Source organism: Bufo bufo, chromosome 5, assembly GCF_905171765.1.
Source record: "Bufo bufo chromosome 5, aBufBuf1.1, whole genome shotgun sequence".
Classification (NCBI taxonomy): Eukaryota; Metazoa; Chordata; class Amphibia; order Anura; family Bufonidae; genus Bufo; species Bufo bufo.
Window position 1 is genome coordinate 291379332 of NC_053393.1, and position 25749 is coordinate 291405080.

General features: G+C 44.9%; 1 protein-coding gene across 1 annotated transcript in view; it reads right to left on the minus strand.

The window, feature by feature from the left end:
* IRX4 (iroquois homeobox 4) overlaps positions 1-25749 on the minus strand; it is a 98726-nt gene that overhangs the window by 880 nt on the left and 72097 nt on the right. Inside the window, exons 5-6 of the mRNA XM_040433480.1 lie at positions 465-787; positions 1-197 (exon numbers count right to left, since the gene is read on the minus strand). The exon at positions 1-197 is cut by the window's left edge and continues 880 nt beyond it. Coding sequence (XP_040289414.1) covers positions 1-197; positions 465-787 — 520 coding nt within the window. The remainder of the gene's footprint in view (positions 198-464; positions 788-25749) is intronic.

Consider the following 25749-nt stretch of genomic DNA (forward strand, 5'->3'; position numbering starts at 1 on the left):
TGCTAGTGGCATCTTCAGAATGACATCTTTGCAATGGTCACTGGCACAATCTCTGATCCGCAATTGTTGTCCTTCTTGTTGTGACTGATGATGAAATGGTTGTTTCAACTCACATTCAGAGCTTTCAGACTCTAGTGTATCAAAGTCGTCAAGGTCACTGAGGTCTAGGTCTTTGTCTTCTCTTTCGGTTGCTTCCACTGTTAAGAAAGGTGGAAAGGACAATTAATTATTGTTCCTACATTATTCTCTAGGAAGGATCATAGCAATCAGACCACTTTTGTGATGTATGCGGGAGCAAAATTCAATATGCAATAAGGGCAAAGCTGGAGACTTTCTTGATAATTTGATAACCATGATACTTAGTTTATATTAAAGCTATTTATACCAAATTTTAATTTCATGCATGTTCGAATGTATTTAAAAAACAACGTGAAAGGTGATGAGGTATTGTTAAAGGAACAAACCTTCTATCTTCTTCTCGTTCTTAATGTCTTTTGTTGACTGGTCTTCCTCATCTTCCTCATCTTCATCATAAGGTCTTTTCTCATCAGAACATTTGTTTCTTGGTGGCCAGGTCATCTTGTTCTCTTTCTTAAGCCTCCTCCTGGCATTGGCAAACCATGTGGACACCTGAGTGAGGGTCATTTTGGTAATGATGGCCAGCATGATCTTCTCACCCTTAGTGGGATAAGGGTTTTTTCGGTGCTCCTGCAGCCAGGCTTTTAAGGTGCTGGTGGTTTCACGAGTAGCATTCTTCCTGCGAGTACCTCCATCCATGGTTCCATACCTAATATAACATAGCATTGTTAATATATTACATATGCCTTAAACCTGCTAGCATAGGTACGAAAACAAATTAAAGGGTCGCAGGTAAATTGTAATACAATGTAAACTATTGTAATACACGAAATGATAAGAGTGACTTTTAGAGTGCAATACTATGTGGTTAATATCTCAGAGAGCACAAGTCCTATTTCCGTGGTAGCCTCTTTTGGAGGATACATTTGAATAACCTGGGGATATAACCGTTAATATAAATATTTCCCTCCTGCTCCTTTATTAGCCATGTCTCCAGCTTTTGTTGATGAAATTGTAAAAACGTATAAAGACAGTGGATTGCAGCTGAATATTTAATGCTCATCATACTGAAAGGTCACCGGCACCCATGTGGTCTTCAAAAAAAAGGTTGAAATGGCTTAAGTGGTTTTGGTCTGCTTTAGGGATAATAGAGGCAGCAAGGTAAAACCGTTTTAAATCCCTTCAGGGTAAAGGGATGTAAAGCTTTGGGTAGCACTGAAGGCAAGGCATGTGAGCTTGCTGGCTTCTGATTCTGCTAATACAAAGGCTTTAGATACAAGGTGAGAAAGCTTCAGCTGCTAGGCATACATATTGTATTGCAATTTTCCTCTGCCATGAAGATTGCATTGGTGCAATTAATACACCATTTTTCATCACATGGAGACTCAATACATCAAGAGCTCTCCATATGCACTATATAGTGTATGTTTTTCAGTTTGAAGGAATACGAAGAATGAAAGGAAATTGGAAAATATGCTATCATTTTTAAGCAGAAACAACAGCAAAGCACAATTCCTGTTGTGCATAAATATCTAGAATTTACCACAATTAAAAACAAAGAAGTTGCTTTGATTTCTTTAAGGGATAGATTAGGGATAAGTAGGGATACTTTTCAGGATTTTTCACCAATTACTGAAATACACAATGTTTATTCACAATTGGACCATCATCCCTTTATGCCACACATGATTACACGCTTAGCTAAGGTCAAAATTACTTTTCCATGTATATTGTCCCAATGGCACTGGCCCACTAACTAATTCATTGTTAGTCTTTGTTATCTGCAAAAGAGAATTTTTGTACATGTCTAATACATTTTCAGATCCACAGAGGTTATCAATTAGCCTAAACATTTTGGATTCTCATCACAGAGATGGCTCTGGCTGCAGAATATCAGTTGAATCAACAGGATTATGTGTATATATTATATATATATATATATATATATATATATATATATATATATATATATATATATATATATATATATATATACACACACACACATACACTGCTCAAAGAAATAAAGGGAACACAAAAATAACACATCCTAGATCTGACTTAATTAAATATTCTTCTGAAATACTTTGTTCTTTACATAGTTGAATGTGCTGACAACAAAATCACACAAAAATAAAAAAATGGAAATCAAAATTTTCAACCCATGGAGGTCTGGATTTGGAGTCACACTCAAAATTAAAGTGGAAAAACACACTACAGGCTGATCCAACTTTGATGTAATGTCCTTAAAACAAGTCAAAATGAGGCTCAGTAGTGTGTGTGGCCTCCACGTGCCTGTATGACCTCCCTACAACGCCTGGGCATGCTCCTGATGAGGTAGCGGACGGTCTCCTGAGGGATCTCCTCCCAGACCTGGACTAAAGCATCTGCCAACTCCTGGACAGTCTGTGGTGCAACGTGATGTTGGTGGATAGAGCAAGACATGATGTCCCAGATGTGCTCAATTGGATTCAGGTCTGGGGAACAGGCGGACTAGTCCATAGCATCAATGCCTTCATCTTGCAGGAACTGCTGACACACTCCAGTCACATGAGGTCTAGCATTGTCTTGCATTAGGAGGAACCCAGGGCCAACCGCACCAGCATATGGTCTCACAAGGGGTCTGAGGATCTCATCTCGGTACCTAATGGCAGTCAGGCTACCTCCGGCGAGCACATGGAGGGCTGTGCGGCCCTCCAAAGAAATGCCACCCCACACCATTACTGACCCAATGCCAAACCGGTCATGCTGGAGGATGTTGCAGGCAGCAGAATGTTCTCCACGGCGTCTCCAGACTCTGTCACGTCTGTCACATGTGCTCAGTGTGAACCTGCTTTCATCTGTGAAGAGCACAGGGTGCCAGTGGCGAATTTGCCAATCTTGGTGTTCTCTGGCAAATGCCAAACGTCCTGCACGGTGTTGGGCTGTAAGCACAACCCCCACCTGTGGACGTCGGGCCCTCATATCACCCTCATGGAGTCTGTTTCTGACCATTTGAGCAGATGCACATTTGTGGCCTGCTGGAGGTCATTTTGCAGGGCTCTGGCAGTGCTCCTCCTGTTCCTCCTTGCACAAAGGCGGAGGTAGCGGTCCTGCTGCTGGGTTGTTGCCCTCCTACGGCCTCCTCCACGTCTCCTGATGTACTGGCCTGTCTCCTGGTAGCGCCTCCATGCTCTGGACACTACGCTGACAGACACAGCAAACCTTCTTGCCACAGCTCTCATTGATGTGCCATCCTGGATAAGCTGCACTACCTGAGCCACTTGTGTGGGTTGTAGACTCCGTCTCATGCTACCACTAGAGTGAAAGTACCGCCGGCATTCAAAAGTGACCAAAACATCAGCCAGGAAGCATAGGAACTGAGAAGTGGTTTGTGGTTACCACCTGCAGAACCACTCCTTTATTGGGGGTGTCTTGCTAATTGCCTATAATTTCCACCTGTTGTCTATCCCATTTGCACAACAGCATGTGAAATTGATTGTCACTCAGTGTTGCTTCCTAAGTGGACAGTTTGATTTCACAGAAGTGTGATTGACTTGGAGTTACATTGTGTTGTTTAAGTGTTCCCTTTATTTTTTTGAGCAGTGTATATATATATATATATATATATATTTATTAGGGATGAGCGAACCTGTCGAGATTCCTGTTCCATTGGGTCTGAACCAAAGTGATTCTGACTACAATTTGCCCTGGAAATTGGCATATAACACTCACTAGCTTACTAAAACATGTTATATCTTCTGTCACCCCCCCATTGTGCAATTTTCATTAGCCGACATTAGCTATTTGCTAATGTCAGCTGAGTGCAATCATACATGTCCTACCTTTGTCTGTGGTTTATTTCTTGTAAAAATCATACTTTTATCATATGCAAATTTCTTCACTACCAGCAAGTTGGGCGTGTACTAGCTAGTAGCCGCCGCATCTGCCGCTTCTAGACACGCCACATCTCTTCTTGATAGACCGGGCCAGCGAGCGCTCTCCTCCTCCCGCTGGCCCCGTCTGCTGCTGAATTCCCGTGCCTGCACCGTAACGTTCCTCAATCGGCGCAGGCGTGCTGAGTGAAGGACGCGCGCTTGCCAGCTCCTTCCTCAGTGCGCCTGCGCCGATTACGTCACACTACACCCGGAAGAGAAGACTGCCGGCAGTCTTCTCTTCCAGGTGTAGCGTGACGTAATCGGTGCAGGCGCACTGAGGAAGGAGCTGGCAAGCGCACGTCCTTCACTCAGTACGCCTGTGCCGATTGAGGAACGTTACGGCGCAGGCGCGGGAATTCAGCAGCAGACGGGGCCAGCGGGAGTAGGAGAGCGCTCGCTGGCCCTGTCTATCAAGAGGAGATGGGACATGTCTAGAAGCGGCAGATGCGGCGGATACCAGCAAGTACACGCCCAACTTGCTGGTAGTGAAGAAATTTGCATATGATTAGAGTTCAGCGGACACCTGTATGTTTGGGTTCGACGGGTTCGGCTGAACTTCGGAAAAAAGTTTGAGTTCGGGACCCGAACTTGACCCCGAACCCCATTGAAGTCAATGGGGACCTGAACTTTTGAGCACAAAAATGGCTGTAAAAATGTCATGGAAAGGGCTAGAGGGCTGCAAATGTTGTCAAAATGTCGTTAAGAGCATGGCAAGTGCTCTGCAAACAAATGTGGATAGGGAAATGACTTAAAATAACATAAAATACGTAAAAATAAAAAAATAATAATCTTGATCTAGGAGGACCAGGTCCATATGGAGAAGAAGGTGGAGAAGAAGGTTGATGAGGCGGTGGATGTGGCGGTGTAGGTGGAAGTGGCAGTGGAGGAGGAGGAGGTAGCCTACACTGCTTTTTGGTTTAAAATTTATTTATATATTTTTTAAATTAGGGTACACCCCAAAACATTGGGAAATATAACCCTTCAGTCGTGCTAAACACACGTTCAGACAATACACTGGCTGAAAGGCAGGCCAGCACCTCCAAGGCGTAAAGGGCAAGCTCAGGCCATGTGCCCAATTTGGAGACCCTACTGCCCCACCATGTCGCACGTGCTCGTGATGTTCACGATCCAATTTGATATCTGCTCTATCAACTTTCGATGTTCTTTTATGCGCCTACCATGGTGATCACGGGTGGCGGGGAATCAGGGTTCCAGGCCGGAGAGGTAGCGTGAGAAAAAGAGACCAAATTTAAGGGAGATAAATTTATAAAAAAATTTTGGGATCGAGCAGAAATGTGGGAAAAGCTATTGAGGCGCAAATGTAGGACAAATTACAGAAGCCGAAATGTGGGCCAAAAGAGTCAAGCCGAAATGTGGGAAAAGCTATTGAGGCGCAGATGTTGGCCAAAAAAGTATAGCGGAAATGTGTGACAAATTATTGAAGTGCAAATGTGGTACAACTTGTTTAAGTTTAAGCATTGAATCAAATTAGGTGGCACGCATCAATTAAAGAAGCATTTCAGAAATTTTATTCCCTGTCACCTATGCAGAGCAGGGGTCTATTCACGTCTAAAATTGTATAATGTCAACCCAAGAATGTAACAGAAAAATTACAGAAATGTATTAACCTGTCTACTTGGTAGAGCAGGGGTCTATGACAGAAAACAATTGTTTATTGTCACCCGAAAATTTAAAATAAAAATTATTGAAATTTATTAAGCTGTCAACTAGGTAGAGGAGGGGTATATTACACCCAAAAATTGGTGAATTTGACCCTAAAATGTAACTGACAAATGTTATTATTTTTTTTTAACTGGTCTACTAGGTATATCAGTGGTACATCACACCAAAATATTGCTGAATTTCACCAGAAAATGTAACTGGCATATTTTTTTTTTTTACCGGTCTACTCGGTATAGCAGTGGTACTTCACACCCAACAATTGTTGAATTTCAACTGAAAATGTAACTGACAATTTTTTTTTTTTTTGTTAACCGGCCTACTAGGTATAGCAGTAATACTATACCCCCAAAAAATAGTTAATTTCACCCTAAAATGTAAATGACAATTATTATTTTTTAAACCTGTCTACTTAGTATAGCAGTGGTACTATACACCCAAAAATTGCTGAATTTCACCAGAAAATGTAACTGAAGTGAAATGATATAAAATAAAATATGTACAAATAAAAATAAAAAAAATTTGATTTATGACGTGTAGTTCCATATGGAGTAGGAGTTTGAGGAGGCGGTGGATGTAGCGGTGTAGGTGGAAGCGGCGGTGGAGGAGGACGAGGTAGCCAACACTGGTTTTTGGTTTTAATATATATTTTTTAAAATTAGGGTACACTCTAAAAGAGTGTGAAATTTCCAAAATACAAGAATAAGCAATTGCGCTGCAGTATAACAATGGCTGGTTAGTGCCTGTATACATGTCTATTCTGCACAAGGTACGGACAAGTCCTGAGGGATCCATGCCTGGTTCATTTTAATGAACGTGAGCTTGTCCACATTGGCTGTGGACAGGCGGCTGTGCTTGTCTGTGAGGACGCCCCCTGCCATGCTAAACACACGTTCAGATAATACACTGGCTGCAGGGCAGGCCAGCACCTCCAAGGCGTAAAGGGCAATCTCAGGTCATGTGTCCAATTTGGAGACCCAGAAGTTGAAGGGGGCAGACCGGTCATTCAGTACGTGTAGGCGTGTGCACACATACTGCTCCACCATGTTGGTGAAATGCTGCTTCTGCTAAGACGTTCCATATCAGCTGGTGGTGCTGGTTGTTGTGGCGTGCTGACAAAGCTTTTCCACATTTCGGCCATGCTAACCCTGCCTTCTGAGGGGCTGGCGGTGCCCCAGCTGCGTTGGCAACCTCTTCCTCGTCCCTGCCTTCGCCTTGTGCTTCCACTGTGCCCCCACTGTCAGGTGGGAATGCCACCAGCAGCGCATCTACCAGCGTGCGCTTGTACTCGCGCATCTTACGATCACGCTCCAGTGACGGAATTAAGGACGGTACGTTGTCCTTGTAACAGGGATCCAGCAGCGTGGCCACCCAGTAATCAGCACAAGTTAGAATGTGGGCAACTCGGTGGTCGTTGCGGAGACACTGCAGCATGTAATTGCTCATGTGTGCCAGGCTGCCCAGAGGCAACGAAAAGCTGTCCTCTGTGGGAGGTGTATCGTCTGTGTCCTCTGTATCCCCCCATCCACGCACCAGTGATGGCCATGAGCTGGTCTGGGTGCCACCCTGCTGTGAACATGGTTCGTCCTCCTCCATCTCCTTATCCTCCACCTCGTCATCCTCCAGAACTGTGCCCTGGCTAAACAATTGTGTACCTTGGGTTTGTGGGTGCAGGAACCCACCCTCAGAGCCACTTGGGAATGACTGGCCGGAAACCCTACAAAATGATCCCTCTTCGTCCTCCTCCTCCTCCTGTGCCACATCCTCTTCCATCATCGCCAGCAGCGTTTTTTCAAGGAGGCATAGAAGTGGGATAGTAATGCTGAGAACGGCGTTATCGGCACTGGCCATGTTGGTGGAGTACTCGAAACAGCGCAACAAGGAACACAGGTCTCGCATGGAGGCCCAGTCATTGGTGGTGAAGTGGTGTTGTTCCGCCGAGCGACTCACCCGTGCGTGCTGCAGCTGAAACTCCACTATCGCCTCCTGCTGCTCGCACAGTCTGGCCAGCATGTGCAAGGTGGAGTTCCACCTTGTGGGCACGTCGCATATGAGGCGGTGAGCGGGAAGGGCGAAGTTACACTGCAGCGCTGACAGGCGAGCAGCAGCAGGGTGAGAACGCCGAAAGCAACACAGACGGCCCGCACTTTATGCAGCAGCTCTGACATATTGGGGTAATTTTTAAGGAATCTCTGCACCACCAAATTCAGCACATGCGCCAGGCAAGCGATGTGCGTCAAACCGGCTAGTCCCATAGCTGCTACAAGATTTCGCCCATTATCGCACACCACCAGGCCGAGCTCGAGGCTGACTGGCACAAACCACTCATCGGTCTGTTGTTCAAGGCCCGTCCACAGCTCCTGCGCTGTGTGGGGTTTGTCCCCCAAACAGATAAGTTTTAAAACTGCCTGCTGTCGTTTACCCCTGGCTGTGCTGCAGTTGGTGGTGAAGGTGTTACGCTGACTGGATGAGGAGCTGGTAGAGGAAGAGGAAGCAGAGTAGGAGGAGGAAGCAACAGGAGGCAAACTGAAGCGCCCTGCAATCCTCGGTGGTGGAAGGACATGCGCCAAACTGCTATCCACCTCAGGCCCAGCCGCCACTGCATTTAACCAGTGTGCTGTTTTGGAGATATAACGTCCCTGACCGTGCTTACTGGTCCACGTATCAGTAGTCAGGTGCACCTTGCCACAGATGGCGTTGCGCAGTGCACACCAGATTTTGTCCCCTACTTGGTTGTGCAGGGAAGGGATGGCTCGCCTGGAAAAGTCGTGGTGGCTGGGCACGACATACTGTGGGACGGCCACCGCCATAAGGCCTTTAAAACTATCCGTCTCCACCAGACAGAATGACAGCATTTCAAAGGCCAGTAATTTAGAAATGCTGGCATTCAGGGCTAGGGATCGTGGGTGGGTAGGGGGGTACTTCCTATTCCCCTCCAGCGTTTGGGAGATGGAGAGCTACGTGGGACATTGTGGAGATGCTTGGTGACCAAGGTATTGGTGTTGCTGGCAGATCCTCTGTTTGTGGGGTGGCAGATGGCACTGTCACTACAGAGGTGGATGAAGAGGCTGAGACTGCAGCAGAAGAGGAAGCAGGAGGAGCCAGAGACCTTTCTTGGTTTTTGAGGTGTCTACTCCACTGCAGCTCGTGCTTTACATTTAAATGCCTGGTCAAGCAGGTTGTGCTCAGGTTGAGAACGTTTATGCCTCGCTTCAGGCTCTGATTGCACAGCGTGCAAACCACTCGTGTCTTGTAGCCAGCACATTGTCTGAAGAACTGCCACGCCAGGGAACTCCTTGGAGCTGGTTTTGTTGTGCTCAGTCTCTTGCTGCGGTTGGCAGTAGCAGGCGTACTGTCTAGAGGACGGCCGCTCCGCTTTTGCACCCTGCTCCCTCTTCTGCTGTGCTGGTGGCTCTGTGCGACCACCGCCTCTTCCTCCGAACTACATAGGTCACTCGCATGACCTTGATTCCATGTGGGGTCGAGGACCTCATAGTCCTCCACATCATCTTCCACCGAGTCTTCACCCCTGCCTTCCTTGTCGGTCTGCACACTTTCGAAAGCCCCAGCAGTTGGCACCTGTGTTTCGTCATCATCCGAGACGTGCTGCAATGGTCCTCAATCTCTTCCACTTCTGGGGCAGGGCTAGGTGGATGGCCCTGGGAAACCCTGCTAACAGAGTCATCAAAAAGCAGAAGAGACTGCTGCATGACTTGGGGCTCAGACTGCTTGGCTGATTTGCAAGGGGGTGAGGTGAAAAACTGATGGACATCGGCTGCAGGTGCCAACTGTGGTCTTTCAGCAGGAGACTGGGTGGGAGACAATGTGAAGGAACTGGATCCACTGTCAGCAACCCAATCTACTATTGCCTGTACTTGTTCAGGCCTCACCATTCGTAGAGCAGCATTAGGCCCGACCAAATACCGCTGCAGGTTCTGTCGCCTACACACACCTGAGGAAAGGTTTTCACTTGTGCGTGTAGCTGGCACAGATCGACCACGTCCTCTCCCTGCAACAGGAGCTCCACCAGCAGCACCACGAACTGGGCCACGTCCCTTATTTGACGCTCTCCTCATATTTCTCGAATTTCGTATCTTGCCCTAAATGGGTGTTTAATTAATAGTAGAATAGAACAACAGTATGTAAAGGGTGTATCTCACACGGCCTGAACCAGACTAGGCCTGAATTAAAGATTTCTTTGCCCAAAATGGCTGTATTTCAAATGCCTGAATCAAACCCCTGTATGTAAAGGGTGTATATCACATGGCCTGAACCACTGTAGGCCTCAATTAAAGATTTATTTGCCAAAAATGGCTGTATTTCAAATGCCTGAATCAAACCCCTGTATGTAAAGGGTGTATCTCACACGGCATGAACCACTGTAGGCCTGAATTAAATATTGGTGCACCAAATGGCGGTATTTCAAATCTCTGAATCTAACCTAAATGTATTAAGGGTGTATCTCACAATGACATATGCAGCAAAGGCTGCCAAATAAACTTTTTTTTGCCCAAACGGGTGTTTGTTTAGTAACTCAATATGGCAGCAGTATATAACCCAGGAGTTTCAAACGTGCTTATGCTGCAAGGCAAGTGTGTTTTATTAATGAAAGAATATAAGCCCTGTATATACAGGGTGTATCTCACACGGCCTGTCCCACAGTAGGCCTCAATTAAAGATTGGTGCACCAAATGGCGGTATTTCAAATCTCTGAATCTAACCCAAATGTATTAAGGGTGTATCTCACAATGACATCTGCATCAAAGGCTGCCAACTAAAATTTTTTGCCCAAACAAGTTTTTAACCCCTTAGGGACACATGACGTACCGGTACGTCATGTGTTGTTCCGATCACCGCCGCCCGGTGGGCCGTGATCGGAACAAGGTGCCTGCTCAAATCATTGAGCAGGCACCTCGGCTAAATGCGCGGGGGGTCACGTGACACCCCCGTGTCGGCAATCGCCGCAAACCACAGGTCAATTCAGACCTGCGGTTTGCGGCTTTTTATGGTGCGGCAGCAGTGCCATCGGGTCCCCATGGGGCTGTGGGGGGGACCCGATGGCATGGAAAGCAGCGCGATGCCTTCCTGAGGCATCTGCGCTGCCTCCCGAGTTCAAGTCCCAAAGTGGGACAAAAAATAAAGTGAAAAAAAAAAAGTTGAATTTTTTTTTTCAAAGTTTCAAGTAAAAATAAACAAAAACATAATTTTCCCCAAATAAAGTTAAAAAAAATTGGTAAACAATAGGGGGAAAAAAAGTATACATATTAGGTATCGCCGCGTCCGTATCGACCGGCTCTATAAAGATATCACATGACCTAACCCCTCAAATGAACACCATAAAAAATAAAAACTGTGCTAAATAAACCTTTTTTTGTCACCTTACATCACAAAAAGTACAACAGCTAAATAGTACCAATTTAACCGTCACCTCATCCCGCAAAAAATGAGCCCCTACCTGAGACAATCGCCCAAAAAATAAAAACTATGGCTCAGAATATGGAGACACTAAAACATCATGTTTTTGGTTTGAAAAAAGCTGTTATTGTGTAAAACTTACATAAATAAATAAAAAAGTATACCTATTTCATATTGCCGCATTCGTATCGACTGGCTCTATAAAAATATCACATGACCTAACCTCTCAGATGAACACCGTAAAAAAAAAACAAAAAAAAAAAACGGTGCTAAATAAACCATTTTCTGTCACCTTACATCACAAAAAGTGTAATAGCAAGCGATCAAAAAGTCATATGCACCCCAAAATAGTGCCAATCAAACCGTCATCTCATCCCACAAAAAATTAGACCCTACCTAAGATAATCGCCCAAAAACTGAAAAAACTATGGCTCTCAGAATATGGAGACACTAAAACATGATTTCTTTTTTGTTTCAAAAATTATATTATTGTGTAAAACTTACATAAAAAAGTATACATATTAGGTATCGCCGTGCCCCGAATTGACCAGCTCTATAACAATATCTAATGACCTAACCCCTCAGATGAACACCGTAAAAAAATTAAAATAAAAACTGTGCTAAATAAACAATTTTTTGTCACCTTACATCACAAAAAGTGTAATAGCAAGCGATCAAAAAGTCACATGCACCCCAAAATATTGCCAATTAAACAGTCATCTGATCCCGCAAAAATCATACCCTACCCAAGGTAATCGCTCAAAAACTGAAAAAATTATGGCTCTCAGACTATGGAAACACTAAAACATGATTTTTTTTGCTTCAAAAATGAAATCATTGTGTAAAAACTTACATAAATAAAAAAAAGTATACATATTAGGTATCGCCGCATCCGTGACAACCTGGTCTATAAAAAGATCACATGATCTAACCTGTCAGATGAATGTTGTAAATAACAAAAAATAAAAACGGTGCCAAAACAGCTATTTCTTGTTATCTTGCCTCACAAAGTGTAATATAGAGCAACCAAAAATCACATGTACCCTAAACTAGTACCAACAATACTGCCACCCTATCCAGTAGTTTCTAAAATGGGGCCACTTTTTTGGAGTTTCTACTCTAGGGGTGCATCAGGGGGGCTTCAAATGGGACATAGTGTAAAAAAAAACAGTCCAGCAAAACCTGCCTTCCAAAAACCGTATTGCATTCCTTTCCTTCTGCGCCCTGCCGTGTGCCCGTACAGCGGTTTACAACCACATATGGGGTGTTTCTGTAAACTACAGAATCAGGGCCATAAATATTGAGTTTGGTTTGGCTGTTAACCTTTGCTTTGTAACCGGAAAAAAATTATTAAAATAGAAAATCTGCCAAAAAAGTGAAATATTAAAAAAAATATATAAAAATGGAAAATCTGCCAAAAAAGTGAAATTTTGAAATTGTATCTCTATTTTCCATTAATTCTTCTGGAACACCTAAAGGGTTAACAATGTTTGTAAAATCAGTTTTGAATACCTTGAGGGGTGTAGTTTGTAGAATGGGGTCATTTTTGGGTGGTTATATAAGCCTCGCAAAGTGACTTCAGACCTGAACTGGTCCCTAAAAATTGGGTTTTTGAAAATTTCTGAATAATTTCAAGATTTGCTTCTAAACTTCTAAGCCTTGTAACATCCCCAAAAAATAAAATATCATTCCCAAAATGATCCAAATATGAAGTATACATATGGGGAATATAAAGTCATAACTATTTTTGGAGGTATTACTATGTATTATAGAAGTAGAGAAATTGAAACTTAGAAATTTGCAATTTTTTACAAATTTTTGGTAAATTTGGTATTTTAAAAAAAATAAAAATGATTTTTTTTTACTTCATTTTACCAGTGTCATGAAGTACAATATGTGATGAAAAAACAATTCCAGAATGGCCTGGATTAGCCAAAGAGTTCTAAAGTTATCAGCACTTAAAGTGACACTGGTCAGATTTGCAAAAAATGACCTGATCCTTAAGGTGAAATAGGGCTGAGTCCTTAAGGGGTTAACAACTGAATTTGACAGCAGTATATAAGCCTGTAATTTCACACGTGCTGATGCTGTAAGGCCTGAAAATAGTGGTTTTTGGCAAAAAAGTGTGTTTTTAAAACCCCAGAAAATGATGGGTGTATGTCTACCTTAAATTGCACACAGACTAATCCAGATGCTGTATATTGCCCAAAAAGTTTTTTTTTTTGTAACAGAATATGAAAGCTGTATATATATATTAAACTGGAATTTAACACTTGCAGATCAGGAAAATACTGTTTTTTGGCAAAAAAGTGTGTTTTTAAAACCCCAGAAAATGATGGCTATACTTCTAGCTTAAATTGCACACTGACTAATCGAGATGTTGTATATTGCCAAAAAAGTGTTTTTTTGGTAACAGAATATGAAAGCTGTATATATTAAACTTGAATTTAACACTTGCAGATCAGGAAAATACATTTTCTGGGCAAAAAAGTGTGTTTTTAAAACCCCAGAAAATGATGGCTGTATTTCTAGCTTAAATTGCACACTGACTAAGCCTGCAAATGCACCAGATGTTGTAAATAGCCCAAAAAATTGCGATTTTCAATGTCCCAAAAGCTCAGATGCAGTGCTGGTGCACTGAGCTTGCATAAAATGGCCGCCGCTGCCGCCCACCTAACTGACTTATTAAAGTTATTTTTTTTCGGTCACTGGGCTCAGGGCAGGATAAAAAAATCGTGCCCTGCACCCACAAAACACAGTGTATGTAGATCGCTGAGTTAGATTCAGATTTTGAGCAAAGAGTCTCTCCTATTTTCTCCCATAAATCACCAGCAGCATCCTCTACACAGCAGAGTGACGTGCAGCGCTACCTGACTCCAGCTTATATAGAGGCTGGGTCACATGCTACACTGGCCAATCACAGCCATGCCATTAATAGGCATGGCTGTGATGACTTCTAAGGTCAGACAAATAACCGCTTGTTGATTGGCTGTTCTGCAGCCTTTCAAAAAGTGCCAAGAAAGAGCCAAACACCAAACCCGAACCTGAACTTTTACAGAAATGTTCTGGTTCGGGTCCGGGGTCCAAAAATCCTAAAGTTCGTTACAAACCCGAACTTTACAGTTTGGGTTTGCTCAACCCTACATATGATAAAAGTATGATTTTTACAAGAAATAAGCCACAGACAAAAAGGTAGGACATGTATAATTGCACTCAGCTGACATTAGCAAATAGCTAATGTCGGCTAATGAAAATTTCACAATGGGGGGTGACAGAAGCCCTTTAACCACCTCAGCCCCCCTAGCTTAAACACCCTTAATGACCAGACCACTTTTTACACTTCTGCACTACACTACTTTCACCGTTTATTGCTCGGTCATGCAACCTACCACCCAAATTAATTTTACCTCCTTTTCTTCTCACTAATAGAGCTTTCATTTGGTGGTATTTCATGGCTCCTGACATTTTTACTTTTTTTGTTATTAAATCGAAAGTTGTAAAATTAAAAAAAAAAAAAAACGACATCTATATATAAATTTTTCTCTAAATTTATTGTTCTACATGTCTTTGATAAAAAAAAGTTTGGGTAAAAAAAATGGTTTGGGTAAAAGTTATAGCGTTTACAAACTATGGTACAAAAATGTGAATTTCCGCTTTTTGAAGCAGCTCTGACTTTCTTGTCAATTTTCTTTTTAATAGGCAAGATAAAATAAAATGATACAAGGTGACATTGCATATATTGTCATAAGACTACAAAAATGAAATACTGGTCAGGAGGATAGGCACAACCTCACATGTCAGTATCCGCAGCATAGACACTAAGTGCAAGGTACATATAAAGGCAAATTTGCAACATTGTAGGGTATATCCAATATACTACAATAATTAACACCAATGTGTTAGCAATACAATTCCCAGTGGTCTAAATGACCTAATGATAAACAGCGAGGCAACCGGCCTCACCAATACAAAACCTAACAATGTAGATCTCTAAATATGACATGTGAAAATATCCTGAATATTGTTGGAGGTAGCACAATATAGAATGGAACGATAGGGTCACGTGACCTTTATTGAGACTCTATTGGAGGTAACATACGAAAATGCAACCAAGGGCTCCACATTTTAACATGTTTCTCGTGTGTTCTGGATTCCCAGCTAGCCAACTCTTCTAGACGTTGTATATGGTCTACTTTATTCACCCATTGGAGAAGGGTTGGGGGATCAACGCTAAGCCATCTCTGGGGGATAATCAATCTCGCTGCTTGGATTAGTTGTGTGGCCAAGCTACTTCTGGAGCGTGAGAGTGCTTTAGTAGGTAGCCACAAGAGGACCAACTCAGGAGATAGTGGTATGACCTTATGCATAACAGAATTAATGGTCTTGGACACTGCTGCCCAGAAGGGTTGTATTTTAGGGCAAAACCAAAGAATATCTGAAAGGGTGCCCTCCCCAGCTTTACATCTCCAGCATTGATCAGTAGAAGTAAGACCTCTGAGAAACAGTTGCTTAGGCGTCATATACCATTGAGTAAGTACCTTAAAAGAATGCTCCTGCACTTTGACGCACCTGGAAAATCCATGTGAGTGTGCATATAAGCGTAAGATATCTGTTTCAGAAAAAGGTCCTATTTAGCTCTGTCTCCCAGGTTTTAAGATAAAGTGGGAGATCATTAGGTCGGGGTACATTTAGGCCTAAGTAAAATAGTGAAATTAACCGTTTATGTGGTGAGGTAGATGATAAAATCTTCTCAAACCATGTCTTTTCTTTTACATGAACCTCTCTATCCATTAGGGTCTTACCAACCAACTTAAGATCTGCTGAACCTAAGAAATTGCATGAATCCAAAATCAGGTGTAAAGGGTGTCCCTCTGTCAATCTGCCCAAGGCCTTGTCTAAGAACGCCTCGGTGGAGAAGTCCCTGAGTTTATTCCATACTGAAGGAATATTTGCTGCCATAGGTCTCACCGAATAAGGGGCTAAATCCGCTGGCATGGCTAAAGAGGGGGTATTCAGTAAACTTTGGTCCTTATTAAGCTGTTTAACAACTAGGCTTGTGCCCTTAAGCAACGTATGATTGTGAAGAGAAACAGAATTTAATCCCCATAATGCGGCTCTCTGCAGTTGTGATAGTTGGAGCATTTCTAAAGCAGTACCTAGTGTTGAGCAGTTAGGGATATGCAGTTGCATCCATCTTCTAAGGTGTACAGCTCGGTAATATATCTGAACATCTGGTAAAGCAAATCCCCCCTGAGTCCTCCGAAGGATTAGTCTATTATGTGAAATTCTGGCTCCCTTACCTCCCCATAAATAGGTAGAGAATAACCTCCCTATCTGTGTAAAAAATGAGGGGAGGAAGATAGGCAGCATTTGCATAACATAAAGTATTTTAGGTAACACGAAGGCCTTTAGTAGGTTCTTTCTTCCCATCCAGGAAGTGTATGGGATGCGGATTGCACTTAGCTGGCGCTGCACATCAGCCAATAGGGGAATATAATTCAACTGGAATATATTCTTCAAATCGGACGGGATCTTAATTCCCAAGTATGAAATATGGGATGCCAGCCACATGAAGGGTGTCGTGGATCTAAGGGAGGACACGCTCTTTAGCGGGGCCGTGATGTTCATAGCCTCTGATTTAGAGTAATTCACTTTGTAGTTAGAAACCCTACCAAAGAGTTCAAATATGGAGAGGAGATGCGGAAAGGCCTCGACCGGGTTGGAAACCATCACTAAGAGATCATCTGCATATGCGACATTAGTATATTCGATCGTATCATTTTTGGCCCTAACCCCTCTTATACCAGGGTGATCTCTAATGGCTTGGAGAAGTGTCTCCATCACTAATATGTAAAGGGCTGGGGACAAGGGACAGCCTTGACGGGTGCCATTATAAATGGGGAAGGATGGTGACAAGGTACCGTTTGCTCTAATTTTAGCGCTCGGGCTAGTATATAGGGTCATAATTGCAGCTTGAAATTGCTCGGGGATACCAAATCTATGCAGTGTCTTCCTCATAAAATTCCAATTCACCCGGTCGAAGGCCTTTTCTGCATCTACACTCAGAAATGTCAAGGGTGTACCCTGTTCTTCGCCCATTGGATGGCCGTGACAACTCTGCAGGAGTTATGGTTCCCCTCCCTACCAGGAACAAAACCAGCTTGGTCAGGATGTATTAGTTTTGGAAGATATGAGCTAAGACGGGATGCTAGGAGTTTGGCCCAAATCTTAACATCAACATTCAAGAGGGATATAGGCCTATAACTCCCGCAGAGTGTGTGATCCTTTCCAGGCTTGGGTAATATGGTCACTGTAGCCTCTAAAGATTGGGTGGGAAGTTGTCCCCCTGTGAGAAGAGAATTGCACCAATTCGTGAGCTGTGGGCTCAAAATGTCAGTAAATTTCTTATAATAACCCACTGGAAGTCAGTCTGGTCCTGGGCATTTCCCCATGGGCATAGATTTTAGGATCTTCCCTACCTCCTCTACAGTTGCCGTTGCAACTAAAGAAGACCCTTCCTCTTTGTTAAGCTGGGGCAATTTTAGATGTGATAGAAAATTGTCAATCACAGAGTCTGCTGACAAATCTGGGTGCCCCGAACCTCTATCCAACCCGTATAAGTCTTGGTAAAATTTCTGGAACTCCTCAGCTATGTCTGCAGTTCTATGTAGTGACTTACCGTCTTTAGATTTTAGAATGGGGATATACATAGCATCCTTCCTTTCTTTGATAAGTGCCGACATCAACTTCGATCCCCTGTCTCCATGAGAGAAAAAGCGAAATTGGGCATACTGATACGCTCTGGCATGACAAATATTAAGGTGGTCCTTCAGTTTTGCTCTCAGGAGAAGGAGATCTTGTTGAGCTTTCAGAGCCTTAGATCTTTTATGAATGGCTTCTATTTCAGAGATCTGTTTGAGTAGAGATTGCAATGTCTGTTGTCTTTCCCTCTTAATTTTACAACCTAAGGCTATGAACTCACCCCTCATCACAGATTTATGTGTTTCCCACACAATTTCCTGAGAAACATCCGGCGTTAAGTTCTCCCTAAAGAACCACGACAGCCTCCGTGACAGTGCATTTACCACCTCCTTCTTATCCAGCAGTGTTTCATTGAGTCTACATTGTTTACTTTGAGAAGGTAAGCTAGAAATGTGTATCACCATCGAGACCGGGGCATGATCCGAGATCGTGATGGGATCAATCACTGCTTGTTCTACCATATCTATGTTAGAACTGGAAATTAGGAGGTAATCCAATCTTTTATAAACATTATGTGACGCAGAGAAAAAAGTATAATCCCTATCATTAGGGTGGACCAGACGCCAAGCATCAACTAATTGTGCATCCGTTATATTGGCATTAATGCGACCTAAGGTCTTCTGAGTTTGTTGAGTGGAACCATCTGAGGTGTCTATAATGGGATTCAGGGCGACATTAAGATCACCACCAACCAAACAGATCCCCTCAGCAAAGGCTCTAAGAGACTGCAATGTCTGTGAGATCCAGGCTTTTTGTCCCCTGTTGGGACTGTATAAACTGGCTAAAGTCACAGGTTGGGTGCCAATTACCCCTTTCACAAAAACAAATCTACCTTCTGCATCCGTCTGGCAGGCTGTCATCTTAAAAGGGACACCTTTGGCTATAGCAACACCCACCCCTCTTTTAGCTTTATCAAATGTGCTGATAAACCAGTTGTTAAAATAACCCTTCTGGAGAGAGGGAACCCTTGTGGACCTAAAGTGCAACTCCTGGAAAAAACATATGTCCGTGTGGGATTTCTTCAGTAGGCGTATAACCTGCAACCTTTTTTGCGGAGTATTAAACCCCCTCACATTAAATGACGTACATTTGATCTGTGATATTTTGTGTATACGTGAAAACGTTCCAACCACAGCATCCTATTACAATGTTTAGTAGAGATTAGAGTTGAGCGAACACCTGGATGTTCGGGTTCGAGAAGTTCGGCCGAACTTCCCGGAAATGTTCGGGTTCGGGATCCGAACCCGATCCGAACTTCGTCCCGAACCCGAACCCCATTGAAGTCAATGGGGACCTGAACTTTTGGGCACTAAAAAGGCTGTAAAACAGCCCAGGAAAGAGCTAGAGGGCTGCCAAATGCAGCAACATGTAGGTAAATCCCCTGCAAACAAATGTGGATAGGGAAATGAAATAAAATTAAAATTAAAAAAATAAAAATGAACCAATATCAATTGGACAGAGGTCCCATAGCAAAGAATCTGGCTTCACGTCAGCAGAGAATCAGTCTCTTCATGCCATAGCAAAGAATCTGGCTTCATGTCAGCAGAGAATCAGTCTCTTCATGCCATAGCAGAGAATCTGGCTTCATGTCAGCGCAGAATCAGTCTTCATGTCATAGCAGAGAATCAGGCTTCACGTCACCCACCACTGGAACAGGCCACTGTCACACATTTAGGCCCCGGCACCCAGGCAGAGGAGAGAGGTCCCGTAACAGAGAATCTGGCCTTATGTCAGCACAGAATCTGTCTTCATGTCATAGCAGAGAATCAGGCTTCACGTCACCCACCACTGGAACAGGCCACTGTCACACATTTAGGCCCCGGCACCCAGGCAGAGGAGAGAGGTCCCGTAACAGAGAATCTGGACTGATGTCAGCACAGAATCTGTCTTCATGTCATAGCAGAGAATCAGGCTTCACGTCACCCACCACTGGAACAGGCCACTGTCACACATTTAGGCCCCGGCACCCAGACAGAGGAGAGCGGTCCCGTAACAGAGAATCTGGCCTTATGTCAGCGCAGAATCTGACTTCATGTCATAGCAGAGAATCAGGCTTCACGTCACCCACCACTGGAACAGGCCACTGTCACACATTTAGGCCCAGGCACCCAGGCAGAGGAGAGAGGTCCCGTAACAGAGAATCTGGCCTTATGTCAGCGCAGAATCTGTCTTCATGTCATAGCAGAGAATCAGGCTTCACGTCACCCACCACTGGAACAGGCCACTGTCACACATTTAGGCCCAGGCACCCAGGCAGAGGAGAGAGGTCCCGTAACAGAGAATCTGGCCTTATGTCAGCGTAGAATCTGTCTTCATGTCATAGCAGAGAATCAGGCTTCACGTCACCCACCACTGGAACAGGCCACTGTCACACATTTAGGCCCCGGCACCCAGACAGAGGAGAGGTTCATTCAACTTTGGGTTGCCCCGCAATATAATGGTAAAATGAAATTAAAAATAGTATTGAATGAGGAAGTGCCCTGGAGTAGAATAATATATTGTTAAGGGGAGGTAGTTAATATCTAATCTGCACAAGGGATGGACAGGTCCTGAGGGATCCATGCCTGGTTCATTTTTATGAACGTCAGCTTGTCCACATTGGCTGTAGACAGGCGGCTGCGTTTGTCTGTAATGACGCCCCCTGACGTGCTGAATACACGTTCAGACAAAACGCTGGCCGCCGGGCAGGCCAGCACCTCCAAGGCATAAAAGGCTAGCTCTGGCCACGTGGACAATTTGGAGACCCAGAAGTTGAATGGGGCCGAACCATCAGTCAGTACGTGGAGGGGTGTGCACAGGTACTGTTCCACCATGTTAGTGAAATGTTGCCTCCTGCTAACACGTTCCGTATCAGGTGGTGGTGCAGTTAGCTGTGGCGTGGTGACCAAACTTTTCCACATCTCTGCCATGCTAACCCTGCCCTCAGAGGAGCTGGCCGTGACACAGCTGCGTTGGCGACCTCTTGCTCCTCCTCTGCCTTCGCCTTGGGCTTCCACTGGTTCCCCTGTGACATTTGGGAATGCTCTCAGTAGCGCGTCTACCAACGTGCGCTTGTACTCGCGCATCTTCCTATCACGCTCCAGTGTAGGAAGTAAGGTGGGCACATTGTCTTTGTACCGGGGATCCAGCAGGGTGGCAACCCAGTATTCCGCACACGTTAAAATGTGGGCAACTCTGCTGTCGTTGCGCAGGCACTGCAGCATGTAGTCGCTCATGTGTGCCAGGCTGCCCAGAGGTAAGGACAAGCTGTCCTCTGTGGGAGGCGTATCGTGCACCAGTGATGGGCCCGAGCTGCTTTGGGTGCCACCCCGCTGTGAACATGCTTCATCCTCATCCTCCTCCACCTCCTCCTCATCCTTGTCCTCCTCGTCCTCCAGTAGTGGGCCCTGTCTGGCCACATTTGTACCTGGCCTCTGGTGTTGCAAAAAACCTCCCTCTGAGTCACTTTGAAGAGACTGGCCTGAAAGTGCTAAAAATGACCCCTCTTCCTCCTGGGCCACCTCCTCTTCCATCATCGCCCTAAGTGTTTTCTCAAGGAGACATAGAAGTGGTATTGTAACGCTGATAACGGCGTCATCGCCACTGGCCATGTTGGTGGAGTACTCGAAACAGCGCAACAGGGCACACAGGTCTCGCATGGAGGCCCAGTCATTGGTGGTGAAGTGTGTCTGATCCGCAGTGCGACTGACCCGTGCGTGCTGCAGCTGAAACTCCACTATGGCCTGCTGCTGCTCGCACAGTCTGTCCAGCATATGCAAGGTGGAGTTCCACCTGGTGGGTACGTCGCATATGAGGCGGTGAGCGGGAAGGCCGAAGTTACGCTGTAGCGCAGACAGGCGAGCAGCGGCAGGGTGTGAACGCCGGAAGCGCGAACAGACGGCCCGCACTTTATGCAGCAGCTCTGACATGTCGGGGTAGTTGCGAATGAACTTCTGCACCACCAAATTCAGCACATGCGCCAGGCAAGGGATGTGCGTCAAACCGGCTAGTCCCAGAGCTGCAACGAGATTTCGCCCATTATCGCACACCACCAGGCCGGGCTTGAGGCTCACCGCCAGTAACCACTCATCGGTCTGTTGTTCTATACCCCGCCACAACTCCTGTGCGGTGTGGGGCCTGTCCCCCAAACATATGAGTTTCAGAATGGCCTGCTGACGTTTACCCCGTGCTGTGCTGAAGTTGGTGGTGAAGGTGTGTGGCTGACTGGATGAGCAGGTGGAAGAAGAGGAGGAGGAAGCTGAGTAGGAGGAGGAGGAGACAGGAGGCAAAGAATGTTGCCCTGCGATCCTTGGCGGCGGAAGGACGTTTGCCAAACAGCTCTCCGCCTGGGGCCCAGCCGCCACTACATTTACCCAGTGTGCAGTTAGGGAGATATAGCGTCCCTGGCCGTGCTTACTGGTCCACGTATCTGTGGTTAGGTGGACCTTGCCACAGATGGCGTTGCGCAGTGCACACTTGATTTTATCGGACACTTGTTTGTGCAGGGAAGTCACGGCTCTCTTGGAGAAGTAGTGGCGGCTGGGAACAACATACTGTGGGACAGCAAGCGACATGAGCTGTTTGAAGCTGTGTGTGTCCACCAGCCTAAATGACAGCATTTCATAGGCCAGTAGTTTAGAAATGCTGGCATTCAGGGCCAGGGATCGAGGGTGGCTAGGTGGGAATTTAGGCTTTCTCTCAAATGTTTGTGAGATGGAGAGCTGAACGCTGCCGTGTGACATGGTTGAGATGCTTGGTGACGCAGGTGGTGGTGTTGGTGGTACATCCCATGTTTGCTGGGCGGCAGGTGCCAACGTTCCTCCAGAGGCGGAGGAAGAGGCCGAGGCGGCGGCAGCAGCAGAAGAGGCCGAGGCAGCAGTAGCAGAAGAGGTAGCAGGGGGAGCCTGAGTAACTTCTTTGTTTTTAAGGTGTTTACTCCACTGCAGTTCATGCTTTGCATGCAGGTGCCTGGTCATGCAGGTTGTGCTAAGGTTCAGAGCGTTAATGTCTCGCTTCAGGCTCTGATGGCACAGCGTGCAAACCACTCGGGTCTTGTCGTCAGCACATTGTTTGAAGAAGTGCCATGCCAGGGAACTCCTTGAAGCTGCCTTTGGGGTGCTCGGTCCCAGATGGCGGCGGTCAGTAGCAGGCGGAGTCTCTTGGCGGCGGGTGTTCTGATTTTGCCCACTGCTCCCTCTTTTGCTACGCTGTGGGCTCGGTCTCACCACTGCCTCTTCCTCCGAACTGTGAAAGTCAGTGGCACGACCTTCATTCCATGTGGGGTCTAGGACCTCATCGTCCCCTGCATCGTCTTCCACCCAGTCTTGATCCCTGACCTCCTGTTCAGTCTGCACACTGCAGAAAGACGCAGCAGTTGGCACCTGTGTTTCGTCATCATCAGAGACGTGCTGAGGTGGTATTCCCATGTCCTCATCATCAGGAAAAATAAGTGGTTGTGCGTTAGTGCATTCTATCTCTTCCACCCCTGGGGAAGGGCTAGGTGGATGCCCTTGGGAAACCCTGGCAGCAGAGTCTTCAAACAGCATAAGAGACTGCTGCATAACTTGAGGCTCAGACAGTTTCCCTGATATGCATGGGGGTGATGTGACCGACCGATGGGCTTGGTTTTCATGCGCCATCTGTGCGCTTTCTGCAGAAGACTGGGTGGGAGATAATGTGAACGTGCTGGATCCACTGTCGGCCACCCAATTGACTAATGCCTGCACCTGCTCAGGCCTTACCATCCTTAGAACGGCATTGGGCCGCACCAAATATCGCTGTAAATTCTGCTGGCTACTGGGACCTGAGGTAGTTGGTTCACTAGGACGTGTGGCTGTGGCAGAACGGCCACGTCCTCTCCCAGCACCAGAGCATCCACTAACACCACCACGACCATGTCCACGTCCGCGTCCCTTATTAGATGTTTTCCTCATTGTTTCCGTTCACCACAATTTTGAGAATGGCAAATTTGGGAATGGTTTTTCAACCCAGAAAAAAAAGTGTGCTTTTACGGTCACTACAAATAACTTGACCAGCTAAAACAGTACAGATTTGGTTAAATAGAGATGTGAGGCCTGTTTTTTTTTGCGCTGTGTGACAGGTATAGGTTTAATCACAGAATCAGATTTCTATCAGCACGCTAGCGTGTGTCTTAGGTTTTTCTGAATGACACTATCACTAGCTTCAATGTAAGATATTCTTTTTGGGATAGATTTCAAGTAGGCCTCAAATACCAGAAACTAGTTATTTTGAGAATGGCAAATTTGGGAATGGTTTTTCAACCCAGAAAAAAAAGTGTGCTTTTACGGTCACTACAAATAACTTGACCAGCTAAAACAGTACAGATTTGGTTGAATAGAAATGTCAGGTTTATTTTTTAGGCGCTGGGTGACAGGCTCAACTTGCCCCTGATGTAATATATGGCCAAAAAATAACCACACTGTTGATGGTTAAATGCACTTGGGTGACACAGGCTCAGCCTGCAGCTGATGTAGTATATGGCCAAAAAATAACCAGACTGTTGATGGTTAAATGCACTTCGGTGACACAGGCTCAGCCTGCAGCTGATAGAAACATAGAATGTGTCGGCAGATAAGAACCATTTGGCCCATCTAGTCTGCCCAATATACTGAATACTATGGATAGCCCCCGGCCCTATCTTATATGAAGGATGGCCTTATGCCTATCCCATGCATGCTTAAACCCCTTCACTGTATTTGCAGCTACCACTTCTGCAGGAAGGCTATTCCATGCATCCACTACTCTCTCAGTAAAGTAATACTTCCTTATATTACTTTTAAACCTTTGCCCCTCTAATTTAAAACTGTGTCCTCTTGTGGTAGTTTTTCTTCTTTTATATATGCTCTCTTCCTTTACCGAGTTGATTCCCTTTATGTATTTAAAAGTTTCTATCATATCCCCTCTGTCTCTTCTTTCTTCCAAGCTATACATATTAAGGTCCTTTAACCTTTCCTGGTAAGTTTTATCCTGCAATCCATGTACTAGTTTAGTAGCTCTTCTCTGAACTCTCTCTAGAGTATCTATATCCTTCTGGAGATATGGCCTCCAGTACTGCGCACAATACTCCAAGTGAGGTCTCACCAGTGTTCTGTACAGCGGCATAAGCACTTCACTCTTTCTACTGCTTATACCTCTCCCTATACATCCAAGCATTCTGCTGGCATTTTGTGCTGCTCTATTACATTGTCTTCCCACCTTTAAGTCTTCTGAAATAATTACTCCTAAATCCCTTTCCTCAGATACTGAGGTCAGGACTGTGTCAAATATTCTATATTCTGCCCTTGGGTTTTTACGCCCCAGGTGCATTATCTTGCACTTATCCACATTAAATTTCAGTTTCCAGAGTTCTGACCATTCTTCTAGTTTTCCTAAATCCTTTTCCATTTGGCGTTTCCCTCCAGGAACATCAACCCTGTTACATATCTTTGTGTCATCAGCAAAAAGACAAACCTTACCAGCGAGGCCTTTTGCAATATCACTTATGAAGATATTAAACAAAATCGGTCCCAGTACAGATCCCTGTGGAACCCCACTGGTAACATTACCTTGTTTTGAATGTTCTCCATTGACTACAACCCTCTGTTGTCTGTCACTCAGCCACTGCCTAATCCACTCAACAATATGGGAGTCCATGCTCAATGACTGCAGTTTATTGATAAGTCTTCTATGTGGGACAGTGTCAAAAGCCTTACTAAAATCTAGATATGCGATGTCTACTGCACCTCCACCGTCTATTATTTTATTCACCCAGTCAAAAAAATCTATAAGATTTGTTTGACATGATCTCCCTGAAGTAAACCCATGTTGTTTTTCATCTTGCAATCCATGGGATTTTAGATGTTCCACAATCCTATCCTTTAATAGGGTTTCCATTAATTTGCCTACTATTGATGTCAGA